The sequence below is a fragment of the Nelumbo lutea genome, chromosome 1 (genome assembly GCF_056320005.1).
Source record: "Nelumbo lutea isolate HS-2025 chromosome 1, American lotus-T2T, whole genome shotgun sequence".
In the NCBI taxonomy this organism is placed as follows: domain Eukaryota; kingdom Viridiplantae; phylum Streptophyta; class Magnoliopsida; order Proteales; family Nelumbonaceae; genus Nelumbo; species Nelumbo lutea.
This window is the reverse complement of record NC_142684.1, coordinates 187,221,444-187,249,093: the sequence shown is the minus strand read 5'-3', so window position 1 is coordinate 187,249,093 and position 27,650 is coordinate 187,221,444. Positions and strand designations below refer to the sequence as shown.

Here is a 27,650-nt window from a genome sequence, read left to right as displayed (position 1 = left end):
TCATGAAACCATTAGTGTCTGGTTTGGTTCTGGGTCTAGGCATTTTTATAATCGGTTCAAGACAGTTTTACCATGTTCCAAACCAAACCTGACCAATTGACAGCCCTAAGTAAGATTGGGAAAAATGGGTACACCAATGTGGCTATAGTACCAAAAGACGAAAAGGGGCCTAATGAGGAAAAATCAACTATGGAACAACTGGCAACAGTTAGGGTAGAATTTGAAAATGTTAGACAGTGTATGCCCTTAGCTCCAATCAGATTGATGTACAAATACATTTTATTGTAAATGAATAAAAGTACATTATTGTTTCATGTTATGATTGGTGTGTTTCTGTGCAATTGCCCCTTAAACTGGACACTTATGACACTTGTGTTAGTTTAGAATGTTCTCAGCCGTTCGATAGACTTTGGGAGTTTATCCTGCCAGGGCTGACACTAATGTGCTACCAAAGAAGTTGGGGTAGCTTGTCTCAGCTACTAGGGTTAGACCCAAAGCACATATAGTGTGTGTTTGTTTGAAACACTAAACCCATACCATTTTCCAGTTATGCCCTGGACCTTAGAGGCTGATGGGCAAAACCGGAAAGTTACACATAACCCCTGGACTTGATTATGGTACTGCACTGGCTGTCGGATCGGGCTGTCTTTGATATGCCAATCAGTGAGATCCTTTGGGGGTCAAAACCTGAGTATGTTGGGGCAGTCTGACAATTGACTCGAGTGGGTGATCATAGTGATAGGATTAGCCCCTTTGTCAAACAAAGTAAATGATTGGAACTGCACTCTCTCTGATGGAAACCAAAACTGCCAGTAGTCAATTTCAATCATGTTTGAGATTTGTTGTGCAAAATATATTTATATGATATATATTATTTTAAGAAAAAATGTTTGCAAGAGGTTTTAATTCCCGGGACCCATCTGAGCAAAGATTGCAACACTGCACCTTGCAGTCAGGAGAGAGGTCCTTCTCTGTCGGGTAGTGTTTGATCATTGTGGGCTGAGAGGTTTCAGTGTAAGAGATCACTAAGGGTTGTTTACCTGATGGGCTATATCTTACTTAAGTCCATTACCCTTGGGCCTTCATCAAGGTTTACAATGTCGATGTCGATGGAAATGACGCTTACCAAAATATGACATATGTCAGAAATGTCGAAAATGTCGAGGGGAGATATTGTAAATATTAGAGACATTGTAGAAATATTATGAAATATATGGAAATATGCAATGATATTTTGTAAAATGATAAAAGAAGTATTAATACATATTTCTAGACTATTATCTTATTCCCAACCATTATATAAAGCTAAGAAACTAAGATCAATAACAAATTAGTAAATGACGATTTACTGATTTATTATGGATTTTGATGTTTTTACAAGGTTATTTGATATTTTATTTTCTTATTTTTAATTCTGATTTATTATAAATTCTAATATATTTATTTCTAACTAGTAAATAGAAATATATTTATTATGAGTTTTTAAATATTAAAGTTATAATACATTATGTTTTATTATAATTTTAATAAACTGATTCTCCTTTTTGTAGTATTGAGATTATGATAAATTCTGATTTCTTGTAAAACTTAATGAATTTATTATGATTTTTAATAATAAACTTATAATAAATTATGATTTAGTATAAAATTTAATAAATTTATTCTGATTTTTTATATTAAATATAGAATATGATTTATTATAAAATTTAATAAACATTTTCTGATTTTAATAAATATTTAAAAAATACTAACTAGTTAATATTTTATTACTTGAAAAATATTTTATGTTTTATATTAGAAAGTAATTAATTTATTCTTTTTTTTATATATTTTGTTAATTCTTTTTTATAAATATTTTATTTGAAATATTAAATGGAAATTATTAATGGAATAATTTATATTAAGATACTATATTATAATAATATAATATACTAATATATTATACCATTAATGTACATTAGTCGACAGCCTGTCGACATAATAGGAAAAACTGTCTTTTTTTGTTATTTGGACCGATTTGGTCAACATTTTCGAAATATGGGAAATGTCGAACGAAATAATGTAATTTTTATATTACCATCCATTTTCATGTCGGTGAGCCTCAACATCGACACATGTCAGGGATACTAGCGACATTTTGCGACATTTGAAACCATGGCTTTCAAAGGATGGCTGGACTCAAGAATCATTTAACTGTAAATGTTGGGCCCATTAAGAGACCATGCTGATGGACTCAGGGGTTCACTGAATTCAGCCAGGCCTTTTCTCAGAGGCTGGGTCGAACCCATGTGGGCTTATGTAAGGTCATTGTTGGGGTCCCATGCCATACGAATTGAACCTAAATGGGCCAACAACTATCTTGAGACATGAGCCACTTGCTAAATGGGCCTAAAGCCCATGATTAATTGGATTAATCAAGTGGTCATTTGACTGCTTAAAGTTGTCATGTGACTTGGGCGAATATGGGTTTGGATATGGGTTTGGAGAACCCATTCTCATAAGAGGATAACTCTTGTCCACTAATAGAGTCCAAATCCAAATAAAGATTTGGATTAGGAACCTCCTAATTCGATTAGGAGTAGTGCTCCTTAAGGCTTATAAAAGGAGAGATCGAACTGCTCCAGTTATCAATCTGCTTTCAGCTCTCTTTGCTCTTGCCGCCCTAGAAACCCTAGTTTGATCTCCCCTTCTAGTGACTGATCTTGATCAGTTTGATCTTTGATTTTTGCAAGAAAACATCAGAGAAAACCGGGCTCACCTTCCCAGTTCAACCCAAGGTGTTGGATTGCAATTTTGCTGAAAACTACATTGCTGAACCGGCTTCACTCCAAGTTGCGCCATCTTCAGTGGAAGCTGGTTTTGGGATTCAATTTGAGCGTGAGCTACCACTTTGGGAGCTACATTTGTGGAATCTGTATCAGGTATACTTCTCCCTCTAGTTTGGTTCAAATCTGGTTCGGTTTCGGTGCAAGAACGATCCTTGAAAAATGCAGTTTTTCTAAAACAGGGAATACAATTCCTTGAAGGTTGAAAGAAAATTTTTGAAATTTTGCCCAGCCATCTTGCATGGTTCAGCCATCCATATAATGGATTTCACCTTCCCTCAGAAAAGTATGGCAACTTCTGAGTCATTTGAAGAATCCTCTTTCAGGTAATCATGGCATCCCTTGAATTGTTGTTTTGGTGCTTCTAACCACATGACCATATCTAACCTGTTTAGTATCTATAACTGCAATTTTTTTTGTGAAAACCTATCAACTACATTTTGGCTGTGAGAAAATATCCTTAGCAGATGGTTCTCTTGTTCCCATCTTTCGAAAAGAAGGCATTAGAGCTACTAACTCCCTAACCTTATCTTTTGTTCTTCATGTCTCTAAGTTTAACAAAAACCTTCTTTCTATTAATAGATTGCTCAAGTCTTTAAGCTCTTACATAACCTTTTTTCCCTTCTTTGGTGTTTTTCAAGACCTTGAGTCTTGAAAGGTGGTTGTGAGGGGCCACATGGTGAATGGGATATGCTTGCTAGATGTGCCTAAGAAGAGCCTAGTTCAACTTTAGAGGGTGGGTTTGGAAATATATCATATCAGAATCTATTAATTGTATTATGATGTCATTTTCATTTAGGTCATTTGTCTTTCTCTTCTTTAAGCCTTTAAGCCTATTATTCCCAAAGTTATTTAATGGTGTTAGTTTGTCTAGTCATCAAAAAGATGGCTCATGCCACACCTGAGTACCCGAGCTCAATTGAAGACAGCTCGACGAAGACCGACCTGTAATGTTGGTCATAACCTCGGAGTGTTTATGCGGCCCAGGCATCCAATGAGTTACCCAACCTCATGAAGACCAACCTACATTGTTCACTCGCCTTGTACCATGCAGGCCATTTAATGCCTTCGAGATATTTGGGGGGCACGTCGCCCATGTAGCGGTGGTTACATGAGTCTCCCCCGTTTCTTGGGGAAACTACGAGTGGTCGGCTTAGTTCTATATACTCCCTAAGATCCCAGTGGTTGAGGTCATTACCTCCAAGTATGTTGGAGACGTTCTAACCACTCCCAAAGGCCTATATAAGGGCAATTCCTCACCCTCAAACGGTACGCTCTCTAATAGCCCTTTAGCTCTCATTCTTCTCTCCCTGCTCCCAACTCTCTTCAACTCCCCTAACTTGGTACTAACTTGACCACCAGAGCTTCCTCACCTAGGTCCACAACCCAAGCACTCAGATGTCGTCCCCCCTCGCAGGTACAGCTCGTGCGACCTCGCCTAACTCACCACTCCAGCAAGGACCGGAGCAGATCGAGTGGCATTAGATTTAAATACTTCATTTTGTTTATTGATGATTTTTTAGATATATTTGGATTTATTTAATGCATTCTCATGATGAAGTTCCAGAGCTTGCTAAGAAGTTTCATGACAATGCTAAAGAATAATTTGAGAAGGGTCTCCTTGCCTACTTTGAAAACTTTGGAGCATAGTTGTCAAAGCGACGCCTAGGCGGGTGTCGCCTAGGCGACAAGGCGCCCTTTTAGGCTCACCTCGCCTAATAGCCAAGCAATTTTGTACTATGTATTATAAAATACTTTTTATTCTTTACTTTTTGACATTATAATTACAAAATAGGCACTACTAAACTAAAATATTCATTTTGTGTGTAATCAACACATTTTCTACTACTACTTTTTCTTTTCTTCTTTTCCTATAACAAAAATAAGGGTTCAGCCCCTATACTTTTTGAACTTTCTTTTCCTTCTTTTTCTTCTCATGAATATGTTGACTTTCTAAAATTTAACATGAATTCTATACTTTTCTTATGAAAATTGTGAATAATTATTAAGGAAATATGGTTATGGTACCTAGGGAACTACCCTAGGATCTATGTTTTCTACATAAAAACAAAATCCATTGCCTAGGAGACTAGGCGCCCCCTATCACCTAGCCTCACCTTGGCGCCTTGAAAACTATGCTTTGGAGTTCATCAGAGTTCCTGTGTCTAAGCTCCACAACAGAATGAAGTAGCTAAGTGAAAATTTTGCCACATTGTTGAGGTTGGTAGGAGTATTCTATTTGCTTCCCATGTTCCAGTAAAGCATTAGGGAGATTTTGTCATGACTATCACTTAATTAACCAAATGCCTTCCCAGGTTCTAGAGTTTAACTCACCTTTTGGTCTTCTTTTCCCTAATGAAGGCATGTGTTCTCTTCCCCTTCATGTCTTTGGTTTCACCTGCTATATCCATTCCTAGTTCCCAGAGACATAAATTTGAATCCAATGCTAGGAAATGCATCTTCCTTGGTAATGTTTCCACACAAAAGGGTTAATGCCATTATGTTCCTATTAGTGGCACCCACTTTCTTTAATGGATGTCACATTTGCTGAGTTTATTCCGTTTTATTTTGTTCCTTGTAAGGAGGAGCATCATGACTTGTTTAATACTCTCCTTCCAATTCCTATTATCGTTACACCTCCACCTGTTTCCATGGAGGATCCAATTGACTCACGTCCCTATTGCTCCCATCACATCTCCTTCTCACTCTATCATCCTGTACCACCCATAGTTTTCAAGGTGTCTAGGCAATTCTAGGCAACATTGGGGCACCTAGTCTCCTAGTAGCCTAGTCGCCTAAGCAACATAAAAGTTTTATAATATAAAAAACTGAATTTTGGCTAGTTTCCTAGTTTTATATACCATTCAGCATGTATGTTAATTGAAAAAATAGCAATTCTCTTTATAAAGAACATTAAATTTCCTCTAAAAATGTGGCAAATCATCACATCTAAAAGATAAAAATCTTTTACATGTATTAATTTCATTATTTTCAAAAATAATACTACTATAATAAGTATTTAATAGAGCAAATTCATAATAATTAGCAGCTAAAGAAGGTTATTAACTTTATACAATAAATATTCAAGATAGAAAGTAAAATAGAAAAAAAAAACAAGGACAGAGTTTCTATTTTATTTAATTAGAGAGAGAGAATAGAAAAAAAGAACTTCATTATTCTATTCTTTCTTTTCTTTCTTTCTTTCTTTCTTTTTCTCTCCTCAAAACCCTTTGATCTTTTAAATTTCAATAGTAAAACATTAAAACAAAGTATAATTGATACATATAGCATATAATAAAATGTATTTGTAGTTGATCAAGGCTGATAGCAGTCTTGATCACTAAGAAACTTCAGGTTCGAAGAGAAGAGAAAGTGAAGAAGGAGGAGAAAGAGTGATGAGAGAACAGTAGAACACAGGTTTTGAGCATAAGAACAAAATCTCAATATTCAGCCGCCGCCACTTTAAGTTAATATTTATATGTTATGCTAGTTACATGAAAGGACACATCTGCCCTTGGTGTTTACATCATAACACATAACAATATAAAACTGAAAAGTAAATAACAACTAGAATAACAGAATAATAAATTGACCATAGCTGTGACTAAATACATTCTACCCTACGGACAAAGTGGGACCACAGCTGTGGAGCCCACATCAATGTTCTCTACACTCCCCTCAAGTTGGGAGTAAATGTTCATCATTCCCAACTTGGATAGATCCGCTTCTAGCTTCTTTCTTGATGCGGCTTTAGTGAGGATGTCTGCTAGTTGCATACTGGATGTGATGTAAGGGAGGCATACTTCTTGAGATGAGACCCTCTCTCGTACAAAACGGCGGTCAACTTCAATGTGTTTGGTTCTGTCATGCTGTACTGGATTATGTGTTATATTAATGGCTGCTTGATTATCACAATACAACATCAGGGGCTTCTCATACTCAATACCCAACTCCTCAAGTAGAGATCTTAGCCATTGGATTTCAGCCACTCCGTTGGCCATGGACCTGTATTCTGCTTCAGCACTTGACCGGGAGACAACACTTTGTTTCTTACTTCTCCAGGAGACAAGGTTTCCTCCCACAAGGGCACAATATCCTGAGGTAGACCTTCTGTCATCAACACTCCCAGCCCAATCAGCATCTGTATAGACCTCCACCTTCATGTGGTTGTTCTTGAACAGTATACCCCTACCCAGGCATCTCTTCAAGTAGGCTAAGATTCTTTCTGTCGCAAGAAGATGTGTGGTTCTAGGAGAATGCATGTACTGGCCAACGACACTAACAGCATAAGTAATACGGCCAGATATAATAGGAGCTTTCCTACCAATTACTGGAACATAGCTTTTTCTTCAACAAGTTCCCCACTCTCGGCATTAATCCTGTGGTTCTGTTCAATTGGTATATCTGCAGGCTTGACACCTAACTTTTCAGTTTCTGCCAACAGGTCTAGGACATATTTCCTCTGAGAGATAAAGATCCCCTGTTTGGATCTAACAACCTCAATACCCAGAAAATACCGGAGTACACCAAGGTCTTTCACCTCAAATTCTTGATGAATGAGTTGTTTAAGGGACTCAATCTCATGGCTATCATTCCCTGTGACCACAATATCATCAACATATACTGCCAATAGTGTCAAGGAGGACTCCACCCTCTTGATGAATAGGGTATGATCTGACTGGTCCTATACATAACCAAACTTCACAAGGGCTAGTCTGAATCTATCGAACCAAGCCCTAGGTGACTGTTTCAAACCATACAAAGCCTTGTTGAGCCAGCATACCTTCTTACCTATCTCTGCATCATAGAATCCAGGAGGCAAACGCATGTAAACTTCTTCCTGCAGATCTCCATTCAGAAAGGCATTTTTCACATCCATTTGGTATAAAGGCCAAGTGTGACTTGCTGCAAGGGATAATAGGACTCGAATAGTGTTCATCTTGGCTACCGGTGCAAAGGTCTCCAAGTAATCTATGCCATAAGTCTGTGTAAACCCTCTTGCAACTAACCGAGCTTTATACCTCTCAATAGATCCATCTGCATTATGCTCCACCGTAAATATCCATCTGTATCAAACTGGTTTCTTTCCTTTGGGCAGATCAACCACCTCCCAGGTGTTGTTTTTCAATAGGGCATCCATCTCAGCTTGCATTGCATCTTTCCATTCCGGAACGGATAGGGCTTCTTGCACTGTTCTTGGAATAGGGACATTGGAAATGGAACTAAGGTAGGACCTATAGGTAGGAGATAGGCGATCATAGGATAAAAAATGGGATACAATGTCGTTTCCCTTTACGGACTGCAATCGGAAGGTCAAGATCATTTGTAGAAGGTGAAATGGCTGGGACCGTAGTACCTAGACCTGGAACTGCAGATGAGATTGGAGCTGGCCTGGACTGCTGATGATTAGAATCAACCTGCCTGCACCACTTGTGATAGACCCTCAACTCCTAATCCCTTTGACCACCCTCACCATCGCAGCTCTCCCTCAACTCCTGATCCCTCTGACTACCCTAACCATTGCAGCCCTCATCACCCAATGGAATAGGTAAAGGAACTACCCCACTCTCACTGCTCTCCCCCCTGAAGACAATGACTCAAGCCCCCACTCTCACTGCTCTCCCCCTGAGGGGAAACCCGAGGATAATAGGGTGTCCCCCCAAAGAAAGTGACATCCATGGAGACAAACTTCCTCCCTGAGACAGGATCATAGCAGCAATAACCCTTTTGAGTTTGTGCATAACCAAGGAAGATGCATTTGGAGGCTTTGGGTTTGAACTTGGAGTGATGGGGTCCGAGAAGCTGAAGAAAACAGGTATAAGGACCCTAAGTGTAAACATGAGACTTCTAGCTACTTCCAAGGACCTTGGAAGTAGGAGGGAAAAAGGATATCTCATATCAAGGACCCTGGAAAGAACCCGATTAATAAGGTATACCGTCGTGAGGATAACATCACCCCAGAAGCGGATAGGAACATTGGAAGTAAACATGAGACTTCTAGCTACTTCCAAAATGTGCCTATTCTTCCTTTCGGCAACTCCATTCTGCTGAGGTGTATGAGGGCAAGAGCTCTAGTGGATAACCCCATGATGAAGAAGATAAGAGGTCAATGATTTAGCAAAGTATTCCTTTGCGTTATCAGATCTGAGAACTTTGATCTTGGTATCAAACTGGGTTAGGATCATTTGGTGAAAATTTTAAGTCAGGGAAGGTACCTCATCTCGTGAACGCATGAGATAAACCCAAGAAAAATGGGTATGGTCATCAACAAATAACAAGAAATATTTGTACCCACCCATGGACCCCCAAACGTCAGTATGCACAATATCAAAAGAATTATAACTCCTTTTATTACTCAATAAATAAGGCTTTCTACTTGCTTAGCAAACTCACAACTTTCACACTGTAACTAAGACAACTCAATAGACTCAAATAAAGCAGGAAACAGACTCTGTAAAGACCGAAAAGACAAATGACCTAATCGGTTATGCTTTGGCATAACTGGACTCACACTCTGAGAAACAAAAGACATATTCTCAACTGACTCTCCTTGACGGAACCTCTACCCGAGCAGATAGATCCCATTTGTCTCACGGTCAGTCCCAATCACCTTCTTCGTCTCCAGGTCCTGAAAAACACATCGGTCAGGAAAGAAGGTTACTGAGCAGTTCATATGCTTGGTAATACTACTGGCTGAAAGAAAGTTAGTATCAAGCTTAGGAACATGCAAGACAGATGATAGGGAGATAGTATCTGATAACTTGATGTCACCTTTTCCAGAAATAGGAACCAGGGAGCCATCAGCAATAGATACTTTATCCCTACTAGAACACAAGTGGTAAGTAGTAAACAATGAAGGCAAGCTAGTCATGTGATCAGATGCACCTGAGTCTATTACCCAACAAGGTTCAGTAGTACCTGGAGCTGAGGCATGATAGGCTAAAGCTCGAGTACCTGAATGTGCGAAGGCAAATGTGGCAGGGGCTAATGAAGACTGCAGTGGCTGAACTGAATTTCCAACTTCCTTTTCTAACTGCATTAGGGCAGCCTGAACTGCAGCTAAGATCTCTAAAGATGTTCCTTTTGTGCCAGATGAGGATGCTGAATCAATGTTCACTGCTACATGAGCAGTGCCCTTCTTGATTCTCAACTTCGCAGGAACCAAGTGAGGGTGTAGTTTCCAACATGTTTCTTTTGTATGTTTGAGCTTCTTACAATGTTCACACACCACATCCTTCTTGTCTTCCTTCCTCCTGTCCTTTTCTGAATCACCCCCTGATTTGGGTGTGACCGCTACAAAGGCTGGTGTGGGGGGCTGAGGTTGCATCATAACCTTCCTTCTGGTCTCTTCACTGTGTACAAATGAGTATGCCTGAGAGAGAGTCACACCGTCTCTAGTCAAAATTTGTTGTCGTACAATATCATACTCTGAATTTAGGCCTACCAGAAACTCAAATACCCAGTTTGTCTCAACCTGCTTTCTATATATCTGTGCATCTCTGGGACTCTCCCACTCAAGAGTCTCTAAGTGATCAATCTCATGCCACGGGGACTGCAAAGTAGAGAAATATACCGAAACCGATCTCTCTCCTTGTTTAAGATTTTTCACTTCACATTTCAATTCATATGCTCTGGCAACATTAAGGGATTGGGAATAAGTTTCTTTCATAACATCCCATATCTCCTTAGCTGTCTTTGCCCACAAATAATTCCGGCTAATATGAGGTTGCATGGAATTACACAGCCATGTCATAACCAAGTAGTTTTCTTGAATCCACTTGGTATATGTCAGGTCTCCCTTGGGAGGTTCTTTCATATCTCCCAAGAGGTACCCTAATTTACCTCTTCCACCAATAGCCATCATGGATGATTGGGCCCATTCCAAATAGTTTGATCAATCAAACTTTACAGTCGTAATCTGACCACCCATCTCAGAAACACTACCATAACTGATGTTCCCGAGGCTGCCTTCTGCCTGATTTTTAAACTCGATTTCTGTCAAGTCTCAAAATAGCACTTGGACTACCAATCACAATCAAAAAACAGTATGGGCCTGATCTGTCTTCACAGTGTATGTGCACAAACTGAGATAAATCTGAACTGAAACCAACTAGCCAACACAATAGTAGCTGTCCGTAGAGCTCTAGCCCTTAGGACTCTGAAAAAACAGCTTAAAATAGGTCTGATATGCTTGGGAGAGTTAGAGTTTTAATCAGTCCTTAAAGTGAACAATTCAGTTGCACAATCCAATCAGTATTGTGTATATAGACTTGTAGTAGGGTTAATAAGAAACCCTAGAAACTGTATATATAAACCACAAGGTTGAGTCAAACACTAGGGCTTGCCGCAAGATTACTTTCAAACCCTAGAGTAGAGAGAAACATAGCTGAGACAATTCGGACTAGGGTTTGTTGTAAAACCCTAGTGAATCGAATAGAGAAAACCCTAGGGTGGTTCGGCCTTCCCCTCCAGATAGGTCCAACCTATCTTCTCTGATATAACTTCTTAAAAAGTAAATAACTTACAAGGAAAAATTGTCCGCTGCCTTCTAGGGTTACCCGAACCCTAGTCTTCTTTGATCCTTCCTGACCACCAACACTCTGCAACCCTAACAAGTTTCCAATAGCTGCTAGCACTTCTGGCGATCTCCAAGAATCAGTCTGCGAACTCCTCCTTTTAAGCTCCCAGTCCTAGGAGATTCTCATGTGGTCAGCTGGTATTAGGCTCGCATGAGAAACCCTAATTTGGCTTTGATACCATGTAGTTGATCAAGACTGCTATCAGTCTTGATCACTAAGAAAATTCAGGTTCGAAGAGAAGAGAAAGTGAAGAAGAAGGAGAAAGAGTGATGAGAGAATAGTAGAACACAGGTTTTGAGGAGAAGAACAGAATCTCAATATTCTGCCTCCGCCACTTTAAGTTAATATTTATATGTTATGCTAGTTACATGAAAGGACACATCTGCCCTTGGTGTTTACATCATAACACATAACAATATAAAACTGAAAAGTAAATAACAACTAGAATAACAGAATAATAAATTGACCACAGCTGTGACTAGATACATTCTACCGTACGGACAGAGTGGGACCACAGATGTGGGGCCCACATCAATGTTCTCTACAGTATTAACACATACATTAATAAGATACATCAAGGGCAAGGCGCCTAACTAAGGGCGCCTAGGCGACGCCTTGACAACAATGCTACCACCGAAAGGATGTAAATCTATCATAGGCACAAGCATGAACAAGTTGTTCCTCATAACTAATAGAGGCTCATGCACCACCAATTGTTGAAGTGACAACAGGTCTAGATCCCTCTTCATTTATACCCTATTTTCTCGATCTTGACCTTCCCATTGCAATAAATGTACTTCTCGCTATATATGCAAACATCTCTCTTATAGTTTGTTGTCTCTCTCATATTTTCCCTTCTTAGCCTCTACTTCTCAGCCTATCCTTAAATCTTGTCTAAAGCATTATCAAAACAAGAAAAGAGGCAAGAGATAACAAACTCTAAGAGAGATGTTTGCATATACAATGAGATGGAGACATTGTATAAAAATAATGCTTGGAACATGAGTTGCCTAAAGGGGAGGAACTGACTATCAACTACCAGGTTGATGGCTCTATTGAGAGATTCAAAGCAAGACTGGTGGCTAAAGGGTACACTTGGATGTATGGTATTAACTACTTTGGATTCAAGAGAACACCAAATTTAGCTAGACTATCAGCAAGGGAATTTAGTTTCCTAGGAATCCAACACAGGTTTACACTAATGGAATTTAAAATGTCCCCCGCTTGGGGCAAGTAATGAGCTAATCTCTAGGGACCACCCTCTTCTCCTAACCACTTGATAGAATGAGTCTCAAAAATCATACTCATAACCAACCAATTGAAAAAATGCCTGTCAGTCCCTATATAACAGTTACAGATCAATTTGGTTGTGTAAGGTCAACCCAGCCTATTGGAGTATTCACAGCCCTATCATGCCACTTATGTTGCTTACATCGTGGAAACCATCTTATTGATTATTTGTATTTATAAAATGCACAAGAACATGTGCATTTTTTTTACAATGAATAGCAATAAGTTCTGGATCTTTACATTGGACCACTGTTTAGGTTCCATACTTCCATATAACACCACAAGGTAGTATTTCTTGGTGCAACTTGAGCAACTAAAAGAAGCAGATAAGTGATACAAGACTCCAGAAACACACCTTGTAAGGCTAAGAAATGGGATTCCTCCTAATAAGAAGATTTCTCATGTCAATAAAGGAGTCCCTGATAGGGCCCATAAATGTTACTTTCTAACACCTTTTGTTTGTTTTCTGTTTTCTGTGTATTCACTTTCCTATAGTTTCTGCACTTCTCCCTCCCTCTAATCTACCTATTATCTATCCAAATATCTTTTTGTGTGTGTGTGTGTGTCAATTGTAAGAACCTGCAGTTTTCTTTCTCAAAGATGATATTTCTTCACAATCAGAAAGTATTGATGGAAAAGATCATGATTAGAGTGGTATTTTAGGTTAAAACAATGAAGATATTGAACCTTTTACAATGGATGGCATCATAAGAGGGTGGTAAGTAGTAGCTGGCATCTACATCAGTGAGGGCAGGTATCAGAAAGTGGAGACCCCCAACTGAAGATGAAACAAAGCTCAATTTTGATGGCTGCGGCTTGGGCAATCCAGGAATGTCAGGTGTGGGAGGAATATTCAGGAATGATTAAGGAGACGTAGCTGCCATCTACTTGGGCCCCATGGGCATTGAGTATTCCACTAGGACAGAGATACTGGCTGTATAGAATGGACTTAAGCTAGGCAAGAGGTTGAACTTGAGGAACCTTGTGGTGGAAGGTGATACAAAAATGCAGCGGGCTAGTTAAAGAATGGATGCCAAGGTACTTGGCCATTTAGACAGGTCTTAAGGGAAATCAAGCAATCAGCTAGCAACATGATTGTGGCAATGAATTCGACTCCAAGGTCAGCTAATTGTTTGGATGATTCATTTACTCGACAAGGAGTTACCAGGGTACACATGTTTTGGAGAACTATCAATTTAAGCTGAACACAAAAGTTATGTAAAAAATTATGGGAGGGGTTAAGTAGAACAGTAGCCTAACAATTGGGTTTCTCTTTTGAACATAAGATTCTCTCTATCAATGAAAGTTTTCATTGTTATCAATTGAAAAAAAAGTGATATTTCTTCACCTTGTTGTAACTTATTTTTTCTCAAATAAAATTTTACCTTAATAAAGAAATTTTATCTGCATCTATTTTACAAAATGGCTTGCTAGTCAGGCTGTTTAGAGGAGTGCGAGTGACTAAATAATCTTCCATGCTACAACAATAGGAACCTAAAGAGCCCATATCCTCCCCCCTCTTTAACAGGATATGTTTCGGTCAAAAAGCCCTTGTTGTGTGGGGTACAGGATCAAAGGAGTGTGGAAATGAAGAAGTGGACAATCCAAAGTCTCCTATCTGAGGGACAGTCAGGAATGCCCATATTATTCTTCCATGAAGAAGAAATAGGTTAGGTTATCTTAATCAAGAAGGTCATCTGCATCTGTACGATGGATGATCACATGAGAGTATTATGGGAAAAGCCATGTGAGAGCCCAAAGTTAATTACTGATTGGCTCGAAAAAATGAAATAGCATTTCTAAATTTCACCAGACCTGGAAATAAAACCAAAATTATTTGAAAGATTTTTTATTTTGTTTTTTTAGAAGTAAAAGAAAGATTTATTAATAAAATCAGAACATATACATAGCAGCTTCCCAAGAAGAGGCACGAGATGCAGCCTCAGAAAAAACCAGATTAAAGTGGGCCCACAAAAACATGTTCCCTACGCACCCCTTGCTTGTCTAAGTAATCAGCTAACCAATTAGCTGTCCTTTGCCAGAGGATCCTGACAATCATATTAGAGGCTAACCATTTCACTCTTTTCACTGCATCCCTGTAAGTCCAAACAACCGTGTCTGGATCTGTCAACCACCCCACTACCAGCTTAGAATCTCCCTCAGTTACCAACCTGTCCAAGTTCATCTGTCTTGCATACAGCACCCCTTGCAAAACTGCCTGGAATTCGGCAAAGATAGAACCCCGCAGTCCATCTGGACCCAAAAATAAAGCAATTATATGCCCTTCCATATCCCTGAAGACACCCCCTTTTCCTGAAGGCCCTGGATTTCCATGCCGATGCCATCGAAGTTTAGTTTTATGAATCCTTCTTCAGGAGAAATCCAGGTTAGAATAGGCTTGGCCTTAGCATCTGAACAATTTGCCACCACTCCCCCATTCCAAATATCATCATGGGTAGCCCAAAGTATAGCTCTTCTGATGAGACAATCCCAAATAACCTCCACCTTTCTTTCTCAATCATTGAAAATTCTAGCATTCCTTTCTTCCCATATGGTCTAACACAACACAGCTCTAGCACATCTCCAGTGGAGTCTACCAGTTCACTTAGACCAGCTGAAGGTAGTTGGGTTGGAAAGACCACTGATCTGCAAAAGCGCTGACCACCTACACTCAAAAAGTACTAACAACCTTTCCCAAAGGCTTACAACCACTGGACAGGAAACAAATAAATGGCAAGAGCTCTCACCATTAGCTTTACAGAGAGTACACCAGTTAGGAGAAAGGCAAAAAGAAGGCCTTTTTTGCAAAGTATCAAAAGTGTTCAACTTTTCATGAGAGGCTTCCCAACAGAGAGAACTGACCTTGGGTGGTACAGGTTTGAACCAAACTTATTTTGAATGGAAAGAAGGGGGAGAGGGAAATGAGCACAAGGAGGAAAAGGGAACACAAGAAAAAACACCTTTGTGGTGGGGGGTCCAAATCCTAGAGTCAGGTAAAGAGGGGTCCAAAGAAACAGGCTCGAGAATTTTCAATAGGTAACCTGATCAAACTCAAGATCCCTCGGATTTCTTCTGAAACCCAGGTCCCAACTTTTTTTTTTTCTTTTTTATTTTTTTTTGGGAAGAGGTAAATTAAGAATTTCATTAAGAGAAAGCAAATACCTTGTACAACTAGAGGCTGTAACAGGGAGAACAATACAAAAACTGAGCCATTATTCCATCAACAATTACAAAAAGATTTGCATAATCAAAAAGGGAACTGTAACCTGAACTGTATAAGTTAAACTGAGCTGATGACCGAGAAAACAGTTTGCCCACAATTTTTTGCCACACATCCTCCACTTGATTTCTTTGTTTTGAAAGATTCTAGTGTTCCTCACCTGCCATAAAGTCCACCACACTACTCCAGGAATCATTTGCCAAATAGCCTTTCCTCTATTGATCAGACCTTGTAGATGCCACCCTTTCAAGAAGCTGTCCACCAGCACCAGGCAACAACCCTTGAAGGCAAACAAACTGTACACTTTCACTGAGATGGTAGATGCTATAAGAGAATTTACAATGTAGTAACAGGTGATCAATAGATTCATCTGCCCTGTTACAGAGTACACATTCTGAAGAATCAATTACTACACCTCTACTCAAGAGATTATCCTTAGTCAGGATCTTAGTAGAATGCATTTGCACCAGATTAGGCTCATAGGGTACTCCCGAGTACCGATCTTCATAAAAGGAACTAACAGAGAATTGCCTATCTTTACCACCCAGCCATACTCTGTCATCTTTGTTGGGGTCAATATGACATATGAGTACTATAAAGCTTTAGGAACAAACAAGCAACAGGTTCAATCTCCCAGTCATTTAAAGCTCTTCTCAAAAGGGGATTCCAAACACAATTTCCACTGGAAAACTACAAATAATCTGTCTGCTACCATTGCTTCCTCATCCACTGCTACTACAAATAACTCAGGGAACCATCTTTCAAAAGACTACCACCCTCACACCAGTAATCCTTCGAGAACCTGAACTTGTTTCCATTCCCCACTTCAAAAATGATTTCCTTACTGAAATGACTACAACTTTTCTCTATCCCTTGCCATATTGAGCATCCATATGGCTGACTTGCTTCACCTGGCTCCTAAACCCCGCTTCTTAGACTGTACTTTGCTTTAATTACACTCCTCCACAGGCTATTCTCTTGCTGTCCAAATCTCCAAAAACATTTGCCAAGAAGGACAATATTCAGATCTCTCAATATTCTAATTCCCAAACCTCCATTTTTCTTGTGCTTGCAGACCCTTCCCCAGTTTACTAGATGAATCTTCGTATCGTCCTTCCAGCCTTTCCATAAGAACTCCCTCATTTTTTTTCAATAGAGGTTGTCATCCCAACTAGAATTGGGTACATGGACAATAAATAAGCCAGGATAGATGACAACACACCTTTAATTAAAGTGACCTTACTCCCTTTGACAACACACTATAGGTTCCCAATAGATTTTGCATTGCCTTTAGCCCCTAAAGGCATTCCCAAATATTTGGTTGGCAGCTCCCCCAAGTCCTAACTAATACCAGATGAAGGGGAAAAGGAGGCAAATATTTGGGGGAAACATGTCCATAGAGTCAAGTTGCCAATCCAAAGATCTTCACAAAGTAAAACCTTATCTCCAATGCATGCATCATACCTTGTAAAACTCAGAAATTACGGGAGAATGCCATGAATGGTTTTCCAAGGTGAAGACAGCGTAGCTCACTGAGATGGATCAGCATCCAAACCATTGCCTGCTCTCCCATGCATACTTTCCACCATGTCATGCCAAAGCCTTCCCCTCTCCAAAGGCCATCTCCATAACCACTTCCCTAACAAGGCTAGATTCTTCTTCCCCATATTCCCTAAACCCAAGCCCCCTTGTTCCTTGCCTTTACACAGTTTCCAAATTTATCAGATGATCCTTCCTACCCTCACCTAGTTCCCACATAAAAATCCCTCATAGTTTTCTCTACTTTCAGCACCTCCCTCTGTGGCATCCTAAAAACTGAAAGATAGTAGACTGGCAAGTTTTCTAGGGTGGATTTTATCAATGTTATCCTTCCTCCTAGGGAGATGTAATTCCTCTTCCATGCTGCCAACCGTTTAGCACATCTTTTCTATTATAGGTGCTCATAACCTGCTTTCTTGAGGATTATATCTCCTAAAGGCATGGCTAAGTAATTCAATGACCAATCTGAAGTAAGGCAACCTAAGGATTCCACTACAACCCTCAACTCATCTTCATTTAGATTTATTTTAGCCACAACTTTTCTCAAAATTAATCTTCAACAAAGAAAGACATTCAAACAATTTCACTACCCCTTTTAGATTCCTTGCCTTTTGGGGGTCCTCTCAACAAAAAATGAGCGTATCATCCAAAAATTGAAGGTGAGTTACTGAAATGTTATTCCTACACCCCCCCCCCTCTCTACACAAATCAACAAAGTTTGCTTTTTTTATTAGTCTACTAAACACATCTGTCACCAAAGTAAACAAAAAGGGTGAGAAGGGGTCACCTTGCCTCAAGCCTCTATTCGCTGGAAAGAAGTCCTTAACCACACACCATTAACTAATACCATTGCCTACTCTTAAAAAGTTATTTGAAGGAAATTCGTTAATGAAATTGAGTTGCTAAGTCATCACCATAAAATATAATGAACCTTTTGTACTTTGTCATGCAGGAGTTGTATGTTTATCAATTTATGTATACACTTCTTTGATCCTTAATACAATACATTACTTAGAAAAAAAAGAAAAAAAAAAAGATCACCAAAGTTCAAGCCAAAAATGAAGAACCTGGAGAAATAAATAGCTGGCACAGAAAAAAAAAATGAAGTCAATTGACCTTTATGGTCTATAATCTATGTCATATGAGGACTGTAATTTCAACCCCAACTCCCAGCTAACACACTAAAAGAAAATAGATGCAAGCGGGAAAAAGTAACAGTTTTCCCTTGTTTTTTTTTTTTGATAATTTTTCCTTTGTTTATTCATTACATTCTTTCTCAATGAATTAATCAACATCATTTTTCTTTTGTGGATAAGTATAACCAATTTGTTCTGTACTACAAAAAATAATTAATTTGTTTTATGCCTTATTAAGGGAAAATTAACAGAAGCAGAGATTAGACAAAAATAAAGAGAAAAGAATCACTATCATAGATTTTCAAAGGGAAACTGGACAAGTACATGATGAAAGTGACCAACAAACCCTACTTGAAAAACAACTGGAATTAACAGCTACAAAACTGCATAAGTGCATATGAAGATCACCCTTCTTTTTTTCCATTTTCTTTTGTGGATGAGTATAACTAATTTGTCTTGTACTGATAAAAATAGCTAATTTGCTCTATACCTTTATAAGGGAAAAATAAAAAAGAAACAAAGCTTAGACAAAATAAAGAGAAAAATCCTTCACATATTTTCAAAAGGAAACTGCAGAAGTAAAAGAAAGTGACCAACTAACCCTACTTTAAAAGCAACCAAAATTAACAGCTACAAAACTGCAGAAGTGCATATGAACCAATTCACATGATTCATATGAAACAAATATGAAGGAAATCGGATGTGAAAGGCCAGAAAACTGACGTAATAGTATGTCTGATCCAGTTGAGATCTTCTTGAGGAACAACAACAGCAACCTCCCATTTCTTTCTTTCAATTATCTTGCTATCCAGTGAAACTATTTGATGTTTATGCATTTTTCTGCCATTCTTCAGTATAACAACAGAAGCAAATAGAATCAGATAAAGGTATTGTATATCCAATGTTGAATTTAATGATATAAAATGACTAGCCAGTCAAACCTCTACTTGTATATCCAATGTTTTAATCGCATTAGAGAGGCTGATATTTCTATACTATAGAATTGTCACTAATTTCTTAAGTATGTTGTAGAGAAGGCTTAAAGGTATTGTCCTCTCTTATACTATTATTTCCTCAAATGTGTCATTCAGCATCAAATTAAAGGCTTAATTTGCATGTTGGGAAAAGACAATAAGTAAAAAAACAAAATTCAATATAACTCAAAGAAAGTTAGTGTGAATGAGAAAGTAACTTGCATAAACTACAAAGTTAATCATTCAATATTAGAAAAGAGAGAGAGAGAGAGAGAGAGAGAGAGAAAGAGAGAGGGAGAACTTACACCATAGTCCATACAATCTACTTTTGAAATGGTTTCAAATCAAATGGACAAATATTCTAAGCTCTGTAACTCGGGATTAGTTTCTATCTGTTTTATGTTGTAGAATATTAATCAAGTGACACAAAAACGCTATTTTTTCAGACTTCATTAACTTACAGTATAACAGCAATTAAAAACTTCACCAACATCACATTTGCAACAGGTTGGGTACAATTCACTCTTGGTAGGTGGCAATACCCTAAATCCAAATGCACAAATCAAGAAATAGTACTAGAAGTATATTTTCCCTTGTCCAATGAAAACCCAAACTCATAATATCGGTTACCTAGTATTGTCGCCTGTGGCCAAACTTCCACTTAGAGCATCTACTTCACTCTCAATGAGCCTCTGCCACATGGAGTTGCCATCCTTTAAGTCTGGCCCCACCAACCCACACTTTGTTTTGTTGCAGCAATGGAATTCGCAGTTATTCAGGTGCATAGTGCATACAACTGAGAATACATGTTAATAATTGAACTGTTGGTTGTGTTTAATTGACCATACGAAGTCTAAAAATTTCTGTAGAAGGTACTTTTGTCCCCAAAAATAAGCATTAAATCGATTACTGGCGTATTGATGCCATTTGAAATATCCTGCTTTCTGTGTATATTAAAGAGGAAAAGAAAAAAAAAACACAGAAAACAATGATACATCCATGAAAGTGAACAACCAAGCAATCAATAAAACTGCAGAATTTTATCAGTGAAAAGGAATCAGTAGAAGACTGTAATCATTACCTCTCAGTGCAAAGGAATTAAATTTGACAATTCCGATCTGATTTTCAGAAATTCAAGAAGGTTTTCAGTTCAGTAAAAAGGAGAAAGCCAAGAAGGCTCTCTCTCTTCTTCATCCCCTCTACTGTCGTGTGGGGAAGACTTTGTTCAACAACAGACCTCAAATAGAGAAATGATGGAATCCTCCGTCAAGGATAGCCGAGGACATCCTTATCAGGCTAAGGATTGTTAGATTGGAATTTTTCACTGCAGGATTGTCGGCTTTCACTTCAAGGATTATAGGCCCATATACGACAGCCGTTTTATTGGAATCCTTTATCTGAAACTGGAGTAACTAGTCTGGGTGTGGATCCTAAATACATTCTCTCGATGATCTCCTGAAAGGAAAAACCGTGCTCGCAATTTTGAGAGGCGAAATCCATCTGCACATCGAAAATATGTTAAATTTATGGGGAGATGCTCCCCATAATCAAAACAAAGTGTATTTTGAGAGCCGTCATAGAGTACTCGCAAGTTGTTGATAGCAAGTATCAATAGAATTTAGTAATCTAAGTGGAAGGTTATATCCCACCGTTAATCAAAACGACGAGAGAGTAATTGAACTCTCAAAATCTTTCAGTTGATATGGGCCCACTGATGGACGATTGATAATTCATTAATTGTTATAGTACAATGATTGTACCCAACTTCCCTGTACTTTTATTTGGAAAGGTTAATCATTTTAGATTCAAAGATCGTGCGGTGTCCACTACTCTCAAGTCTCAACAATTCCTGTGACTTCGGATTTTGTACTCACAGAACACACACCGTCCTCGCAGCCTATTTCAGCTGTGCATTAGTAATATCTCTACATAAATAACAATATAGAGAGAAGGGTGGAGATATTTCCAATACACCGTCTTCTATATACTGCAATATATAGAAGGGTGTAAGCACGCGACACCGCACATGTTTTCATGTCGACTGCAATATATATACATATAATAAAACAAAGTGGTCAATAAATTTTCTTTTTTCTTTATTTTTTATTTTATTTCATTTTTTAAAAAATCAATGAAATGTATTTTCTCAATAACCTAAATAATATATTTTTCTAAAATTTCTCCTAAATTATCTCCCCCACTTTCTCCAAAATCATCTCTAATTCCTATTTATCTTCTAAATTATCTCTAATTCTTATTTATCTCCAAAATTATCTCTAATTCAGTAGGGAGTTTCTCTCCTAAATTATCTCTATTTTTTTTATCCCCTCCCACACTTTTTATCTATATCTATCTAAAGAATGTTTGGATTAAAAAATTAAGAATTATTTAAATATTCTAATAAAGTTATATAATAACTCTAAAATAGTTATTAAAAACACAAAAAATAATTTTATATTTTTACAAAATATATCACAAAATTATGTGCTAACAAATTGAATTATGTTTTTCCATATTATTAATTTAAATGTTTTTAAATATTTAATAATATGTAATAGCTTTAAATAAATAAAATTCAAATAACAAAATATTTTAAATATTTTATAGATTATTTAAATATTCAAATAACTAAATATTTATCATAACTATATTTTAAATATTTAAAATAATATAATTATGTAATATATTTAAAAAGTTTATTCAAAGTAGAAAAATAATTATAACATAATATTGAAATTAATAATAATTAATATATTGCAAAATTAATAATGAAATTATGTAATAATAGTATAAATTATGATTTTATGGATAATTAAATTCAATAAATAATTAATATTTTAAAATTTAAATGTTTTACATATTATTTATGTATTTAAATAACTAAACATTTTAAGTGACAAAATATTTAACATAACTAGATTTTAAATAGTTAAAATAAAGAAATTATGTAATAAATTTAAAAATATATATAAAAACAATAAAAACAATTATAACATAGTATTGAAATTAATAATAGTTTAATATTTTTACATAATATTATAAATAAATAATTTCACTTATATCAAGTAATAATTCAAGAAAATAACTTTCAAAAGAATTAATATTTATTAATAATAATTTTAAACTCTTAATCTGTATTTATTATATAATTATATGTACTAAAATTAATATATATTGTCTTTTGTGATAAATGTATTTTCAATTATTATGTATAAATTTATTTTGTTTTGTTATTTAACAAAAAAAATTCAATAATTATTAGAGATTAGATTACTATTATTGAAATTTTTAAATTTAATTTATTGTACTTATTTTATTTTTGTTATAAGTTATTGATTAATATTTATTAGAGATTATACTATATATTCACTAAGTTAATACATTTTTAGTACTTATTGTATTTTTGTAATTTCTATAATTATTGTATTTTTCATTATCAATATGTTTTCAATAATTATGTATTTTTGCTATAATTTTTCAATAATTATCAAATATTAAACTATTGTTATTTATCAGAGATAAGACTATTAATTTAGCTGAAATAATGAGTGTCCATTAGTTGGTTTGGTTTGGTTGTAGGCTATTTGGAAACCAAATTGACCTAGTCAAGTTAGAGAGTTTGTCAACTGAAACCGACTAATCTTTTGTGAAAATCGACCCACTCAAGTTGTATTGGCTTGGGTCGATTTTTGGTTTGGTCAATATATTCAAAAGATTTTAAAATTAAAAATTTAATCTAATTTTAAAAATTACAATGTAATTATTAAAAATAAATAAATTTAAATATTAGATTTATGATATAAAACATTTTAGACTAAAAAATACGAGAAAAATCTCACATTTTCATATTAAAAAATATATTTAAAATATAAAATATTAATATATATCCATGGTGAAGTCGTTTGATTTTGGTCGGTTTACAAATGACCAAAGTGAAATTGATCCAACTTGGTCGAATTGGATTTTTGAACAAAAGCCAACCTAAAATACTAGAAAACCGACCAACTCGAGTCGAGTTAATCGGGTTGGTCGGTTTCATCAATTTGATAAATAAATCTAATTGAAATTAATTATTGTTATTTTTTGTATTATAAAATTTGTATTAAAATTAGTATATAAAATATGAATAATTATTAATTACTTGTTGAAAATATAAAACAATTGCATATTCTTATGTGTTTCTATTAGGGTCATTTATTAGAATACACTTTTAGGGATGGCAATTTTTCCCATCCTCGACGAGGACTTGACTTCCCCGACCTGATGGGGTTGGGGATGGGGATTGTTTTGGTGGGGCGAGGGTGGGGACAGGGGTGAATAGGAATCCCCGGTCAAGGTCGGGGTCAGGGTCAAGGATGGGGATTGAGGTCCCCGCCAGCCCCGACCCCGATTATACATATATATAATATCAAAACATATATATATATATATATATATATATATAGATAGATAGATATATCAAAACATTATTTATATATTAAAACTAGCATGGACCCATGCGATGCATGGGATTTATTAAGAGAAAGCTAAATAATAGAAAGGCTCATATACTAAAATACCCCTTATACTTTAATGGATTTACTAAAATCTACCATATAGTTAGCATTTTATTAAAACACCACTTATAATTTGCAATGGGTTTAATCAATCTTCCATTAGATGACAATGGAAAATGGCAGTATTAACCCTAATGTTCATTTAAATAAATTTAATCAAAAGAAAAAAAATACCATTTTTGCCTTAATAAGACACGGGCAACCACTCGATTGGATATATTTGGTCAATTTTGTTTTTTATACAAACAAGTGTTAAGGGTATTTTTTTTGAATAAAAAATCATGGGCCTAATGGCAAAACAAACACTTCTTAATGAAAGGTTGGTTAAGTAAATAAGTTGTAAAATATATAGGATGTTTTAGTAAAATGAAAACTATAAGGTAGGTTTAAGTAAATATGTAAAACTATTAGTTGTGTAGGAATGGCAACGGGGCGAGGATCATATTTCTCATCCCCAAAACCGACTCTGAAATTAACCCCCATCCTCGATCCTCGACGGGGATGGGTTTCCCATGGGAACCCGAATCCCCAAAGCGTTTTCAGATAATAGTATTTTAAAATAAATTTATTTAAAATAAAAAATAAATAAATTATAAATAATATTTTAAATATATTTTGATATATATATATATATATATATATACAATATAAATAATATAACAGTATATTTAATATAAACAACATTTAATATATATATATATATATATATATATATATATATAATCAAGGTCTGGGCAGGGCAAGGACCATAATCCCCATCCTCGACCCCGAGCTCGACTGGGGATTCCTATTCATCTCTGTCCCCACCAAAACAATCCCCATCCCCAGCCTCATTAGGTTAGGGAAGTCAAGTCCCCGTTGAGGATGGGAAAGATTGACATCCCTAAAAGTGTGTTCTAATAAATAACCCTAATAGAAACACATAAGAATATGCAATTGTTTTATATTTCTAACATTTTAAATAATAAACAATTATTCATATTTTATATACTACTTTTAATTTTTATAATACAAAAATAACAACAATTAATTTTAATTAGGTTTATTTATCAAACTGATGAAATTGACCAACTCGATTAACTCGACTCGAGTTGGTCGATTTTCTAGTATTTTAGGTTGGCTTTTGTTCAAAAACTTCTCAATTCAATCAAGTTGGATCAATTTCACTTTGGCCATTTGTAAACCGACCAAAATCAAACGACCTAACCATAAATATATATTAATATTTTATATTTTAAATATATTTTTTAATATGGAAAAGTTTGAATTTTCTCATATTTCTTAATCTAAAATGTTTTATATCATAAATATAATTTTTAAATTTATTTTTTAATAATTGCATTGTAATTTTTAAAATTAAATTAAATTTTTAAGTTTAAACCTTTTGAATAGACTCACGAAACCAAAAAATCAACCCAAACCGATACAACTTGAGTGGGTTGGTTTCAATTGACCTACTCCCTAACCTGACCAGGTTAATTTGGTTGGCCAAATAGCCTATGACTAAACCGAACCAACTCATGAACACCCATTATTTCAACTAAATTAATAGTCTTATCTCTGATAAATAACAATAGTTTATTCTTCGATAATTATTGAAAAATTACAGCAAAAATACATAATTATTGAAAATATATTGATAATGAAAAATACAATAATTACAGAAATTACAAAAATACAATAAGTACTAAAAATATATTAACTTAGTCAATAAATAGTATAATCTCAAATAATAGTTTAATATCTAATAAATATTAATCAATAACTTATAACAAAAATACAATAAATTAAATTTAAAATTTTCACTAATAGTAATCTAATCTCCAATAATTATTGAAAGTTTTCTATTAAATAACAAAACAAAATAAATTTATACATAATAATCAAAAATACATTTATCACAAAAGACAATAAATATTAACTTTAGTATATATAATTAAATAATAAATACAAATTAAGAGTTTAAAATTGTTATTAATAAATATTATTTTTTTTGAAAGTTATTTTCTTAAATTATTACTTGATATAAGTGAAATTGTTTATTTACAACATTATGTAAAAATATTAAATTATTATTAATTTCAATATTATGTTATAATTATTTTTCTACTTTTTGGATTTTTTTTAAATTTATTACAGAATTTCTTTATTTTAACTATTTAAAATCTAGTTATGTTAAATATTTTGTAACTTAAAATATTTAGTATTTAAATACGTAAATAATATGTAAAATAATTAAATTTTAAAATATTAATTATTTATTGAATTTAACTATCCATAAAATCATATTTTTATACTATTTTTACATAATTTCATTATTAATCTTGAAATATAATAAATTATTATTAATTTCAGTATTATGTTATAATTATTTTTCTACTTTGAATAAAATTTTTAAATTTATTACATAATTTTGTTATTTTAACTATTTAAAATCTAGTTATGATAAATATTTAGTTATTTAAATATTTAAATAATCTATACAATATTTAAAATTTCTTGTTATTTTAACTTTATTTATTTAAAGCTATTACATATTATGAAATATTCAAAAAACATTTAAATTAATAATCTGAAAAATATAATTTAAATTGTTAGTAGATAATTTCGTGATATATTTTGTAAAAATATAAAATTATTTTTTGTATTTTTAATAAATATTTTAAAGTTATTGTATAACTTTATTAGAATATTTAAATAATTTTTAAAATTTTTAATCCAAACTTTTTTATATAGATATAGATAAAAAGTAGGGGATAGGATAAATAGGAATTAGAGATAATTTAAGAGAGAAACTCTCTACTAAATTAGAGATATTTTTGGAGATAAATAAGAATTAGAGATAATTTAGAAGATAAATAGGATTTAGATATAATTTTGGAGAAAGTGGGGGAGGTAGTTTAGGAGAAATTTTAAGAGAAGAAATTATTTAAGTTATTGGGAAAGTGCATCTCATTGGTTGTTTAAAAAACGACATGGAATAAAAAAATAAAAATTCAAAAAAAAAGAAGAAAACTTTTTGACCACTTTATTTTAATATATACATATATATTTTTATTTTTTTAAATAAGTTTATTTAGAAAAATACTATTATTTGAAAACATTTTGGGGATTTGGGTCCCCACAGGGAAACCTTCCTTGTCGATGATTGGAAATGGGGCTTAATTTCAAAATCGGGGTTGGGGATGACGAATATGATGCTCGCCCCGTAGCCATTTATACACACCTTATAGTTTAACATATTTACTTAAACCTATCTTATAGTTTTCATTTTACTAAAACGTCCCATATATTTTACAACTTATCAACTTAATCAACCTTTCATTAAAGAATGTTTGTTTTGCCATTAGGCCCATAATTTTTTAATCCAAAAATATCCTCAACACTTTTTTGTATAAAAAACAAAATTGACCAAATATAGCCAATAGAGTGGTTGTTTGTGTCTTATTAAGGGCAAAAATAGTATTTTTATTTTTATTTTATTTTGATTAAATTTATTTAAATGAAAATTAGGGTCAACGTTGTCATTTT

At 34.9% G+C, this 27,650-nt stretch overlaps 1 protein-coding gene across 2 annotated transcripts in view; it reads right to left on the bottom strand.

Annotated features, from left to right (window-relative positions):
• LOC148879877 (putative E3 ubiquitin-protein ligase RHB1A) overlaps window positions 1–21,176 on the bottom strand; it is a 32,613-nt gene extending 11,437 nt beyond the window's left edge. Inside the window, exons 1-2 of one of the 2 annotated variants that reach the window (XM_088961598.1) lie at window positions 20,645–21,176; window positions 19,313–19,437 (exon numbers count right to left, since the gene is read on the bottom strand). In XM_088961598.1, the coding sequence (XP_088817724.1) occupies window positions 19,313–19,372 (60 nt within the window). In that variant the 5' untranslated portion in view covers window positions 19,373–19,437; window positions 20,645–21,176. Of the gene's footprint in view, window positions 1–19,312; window positions 20,107–20,193; window positions 20,360–20,644 lie in introns of those variants that run through there. The other variant, XM_088961599.1, reaches the window with a different exon arrangement.
• Between the last annotated feature and the right edge of the window lie 6,474 nt (window positions 21,177–27,650).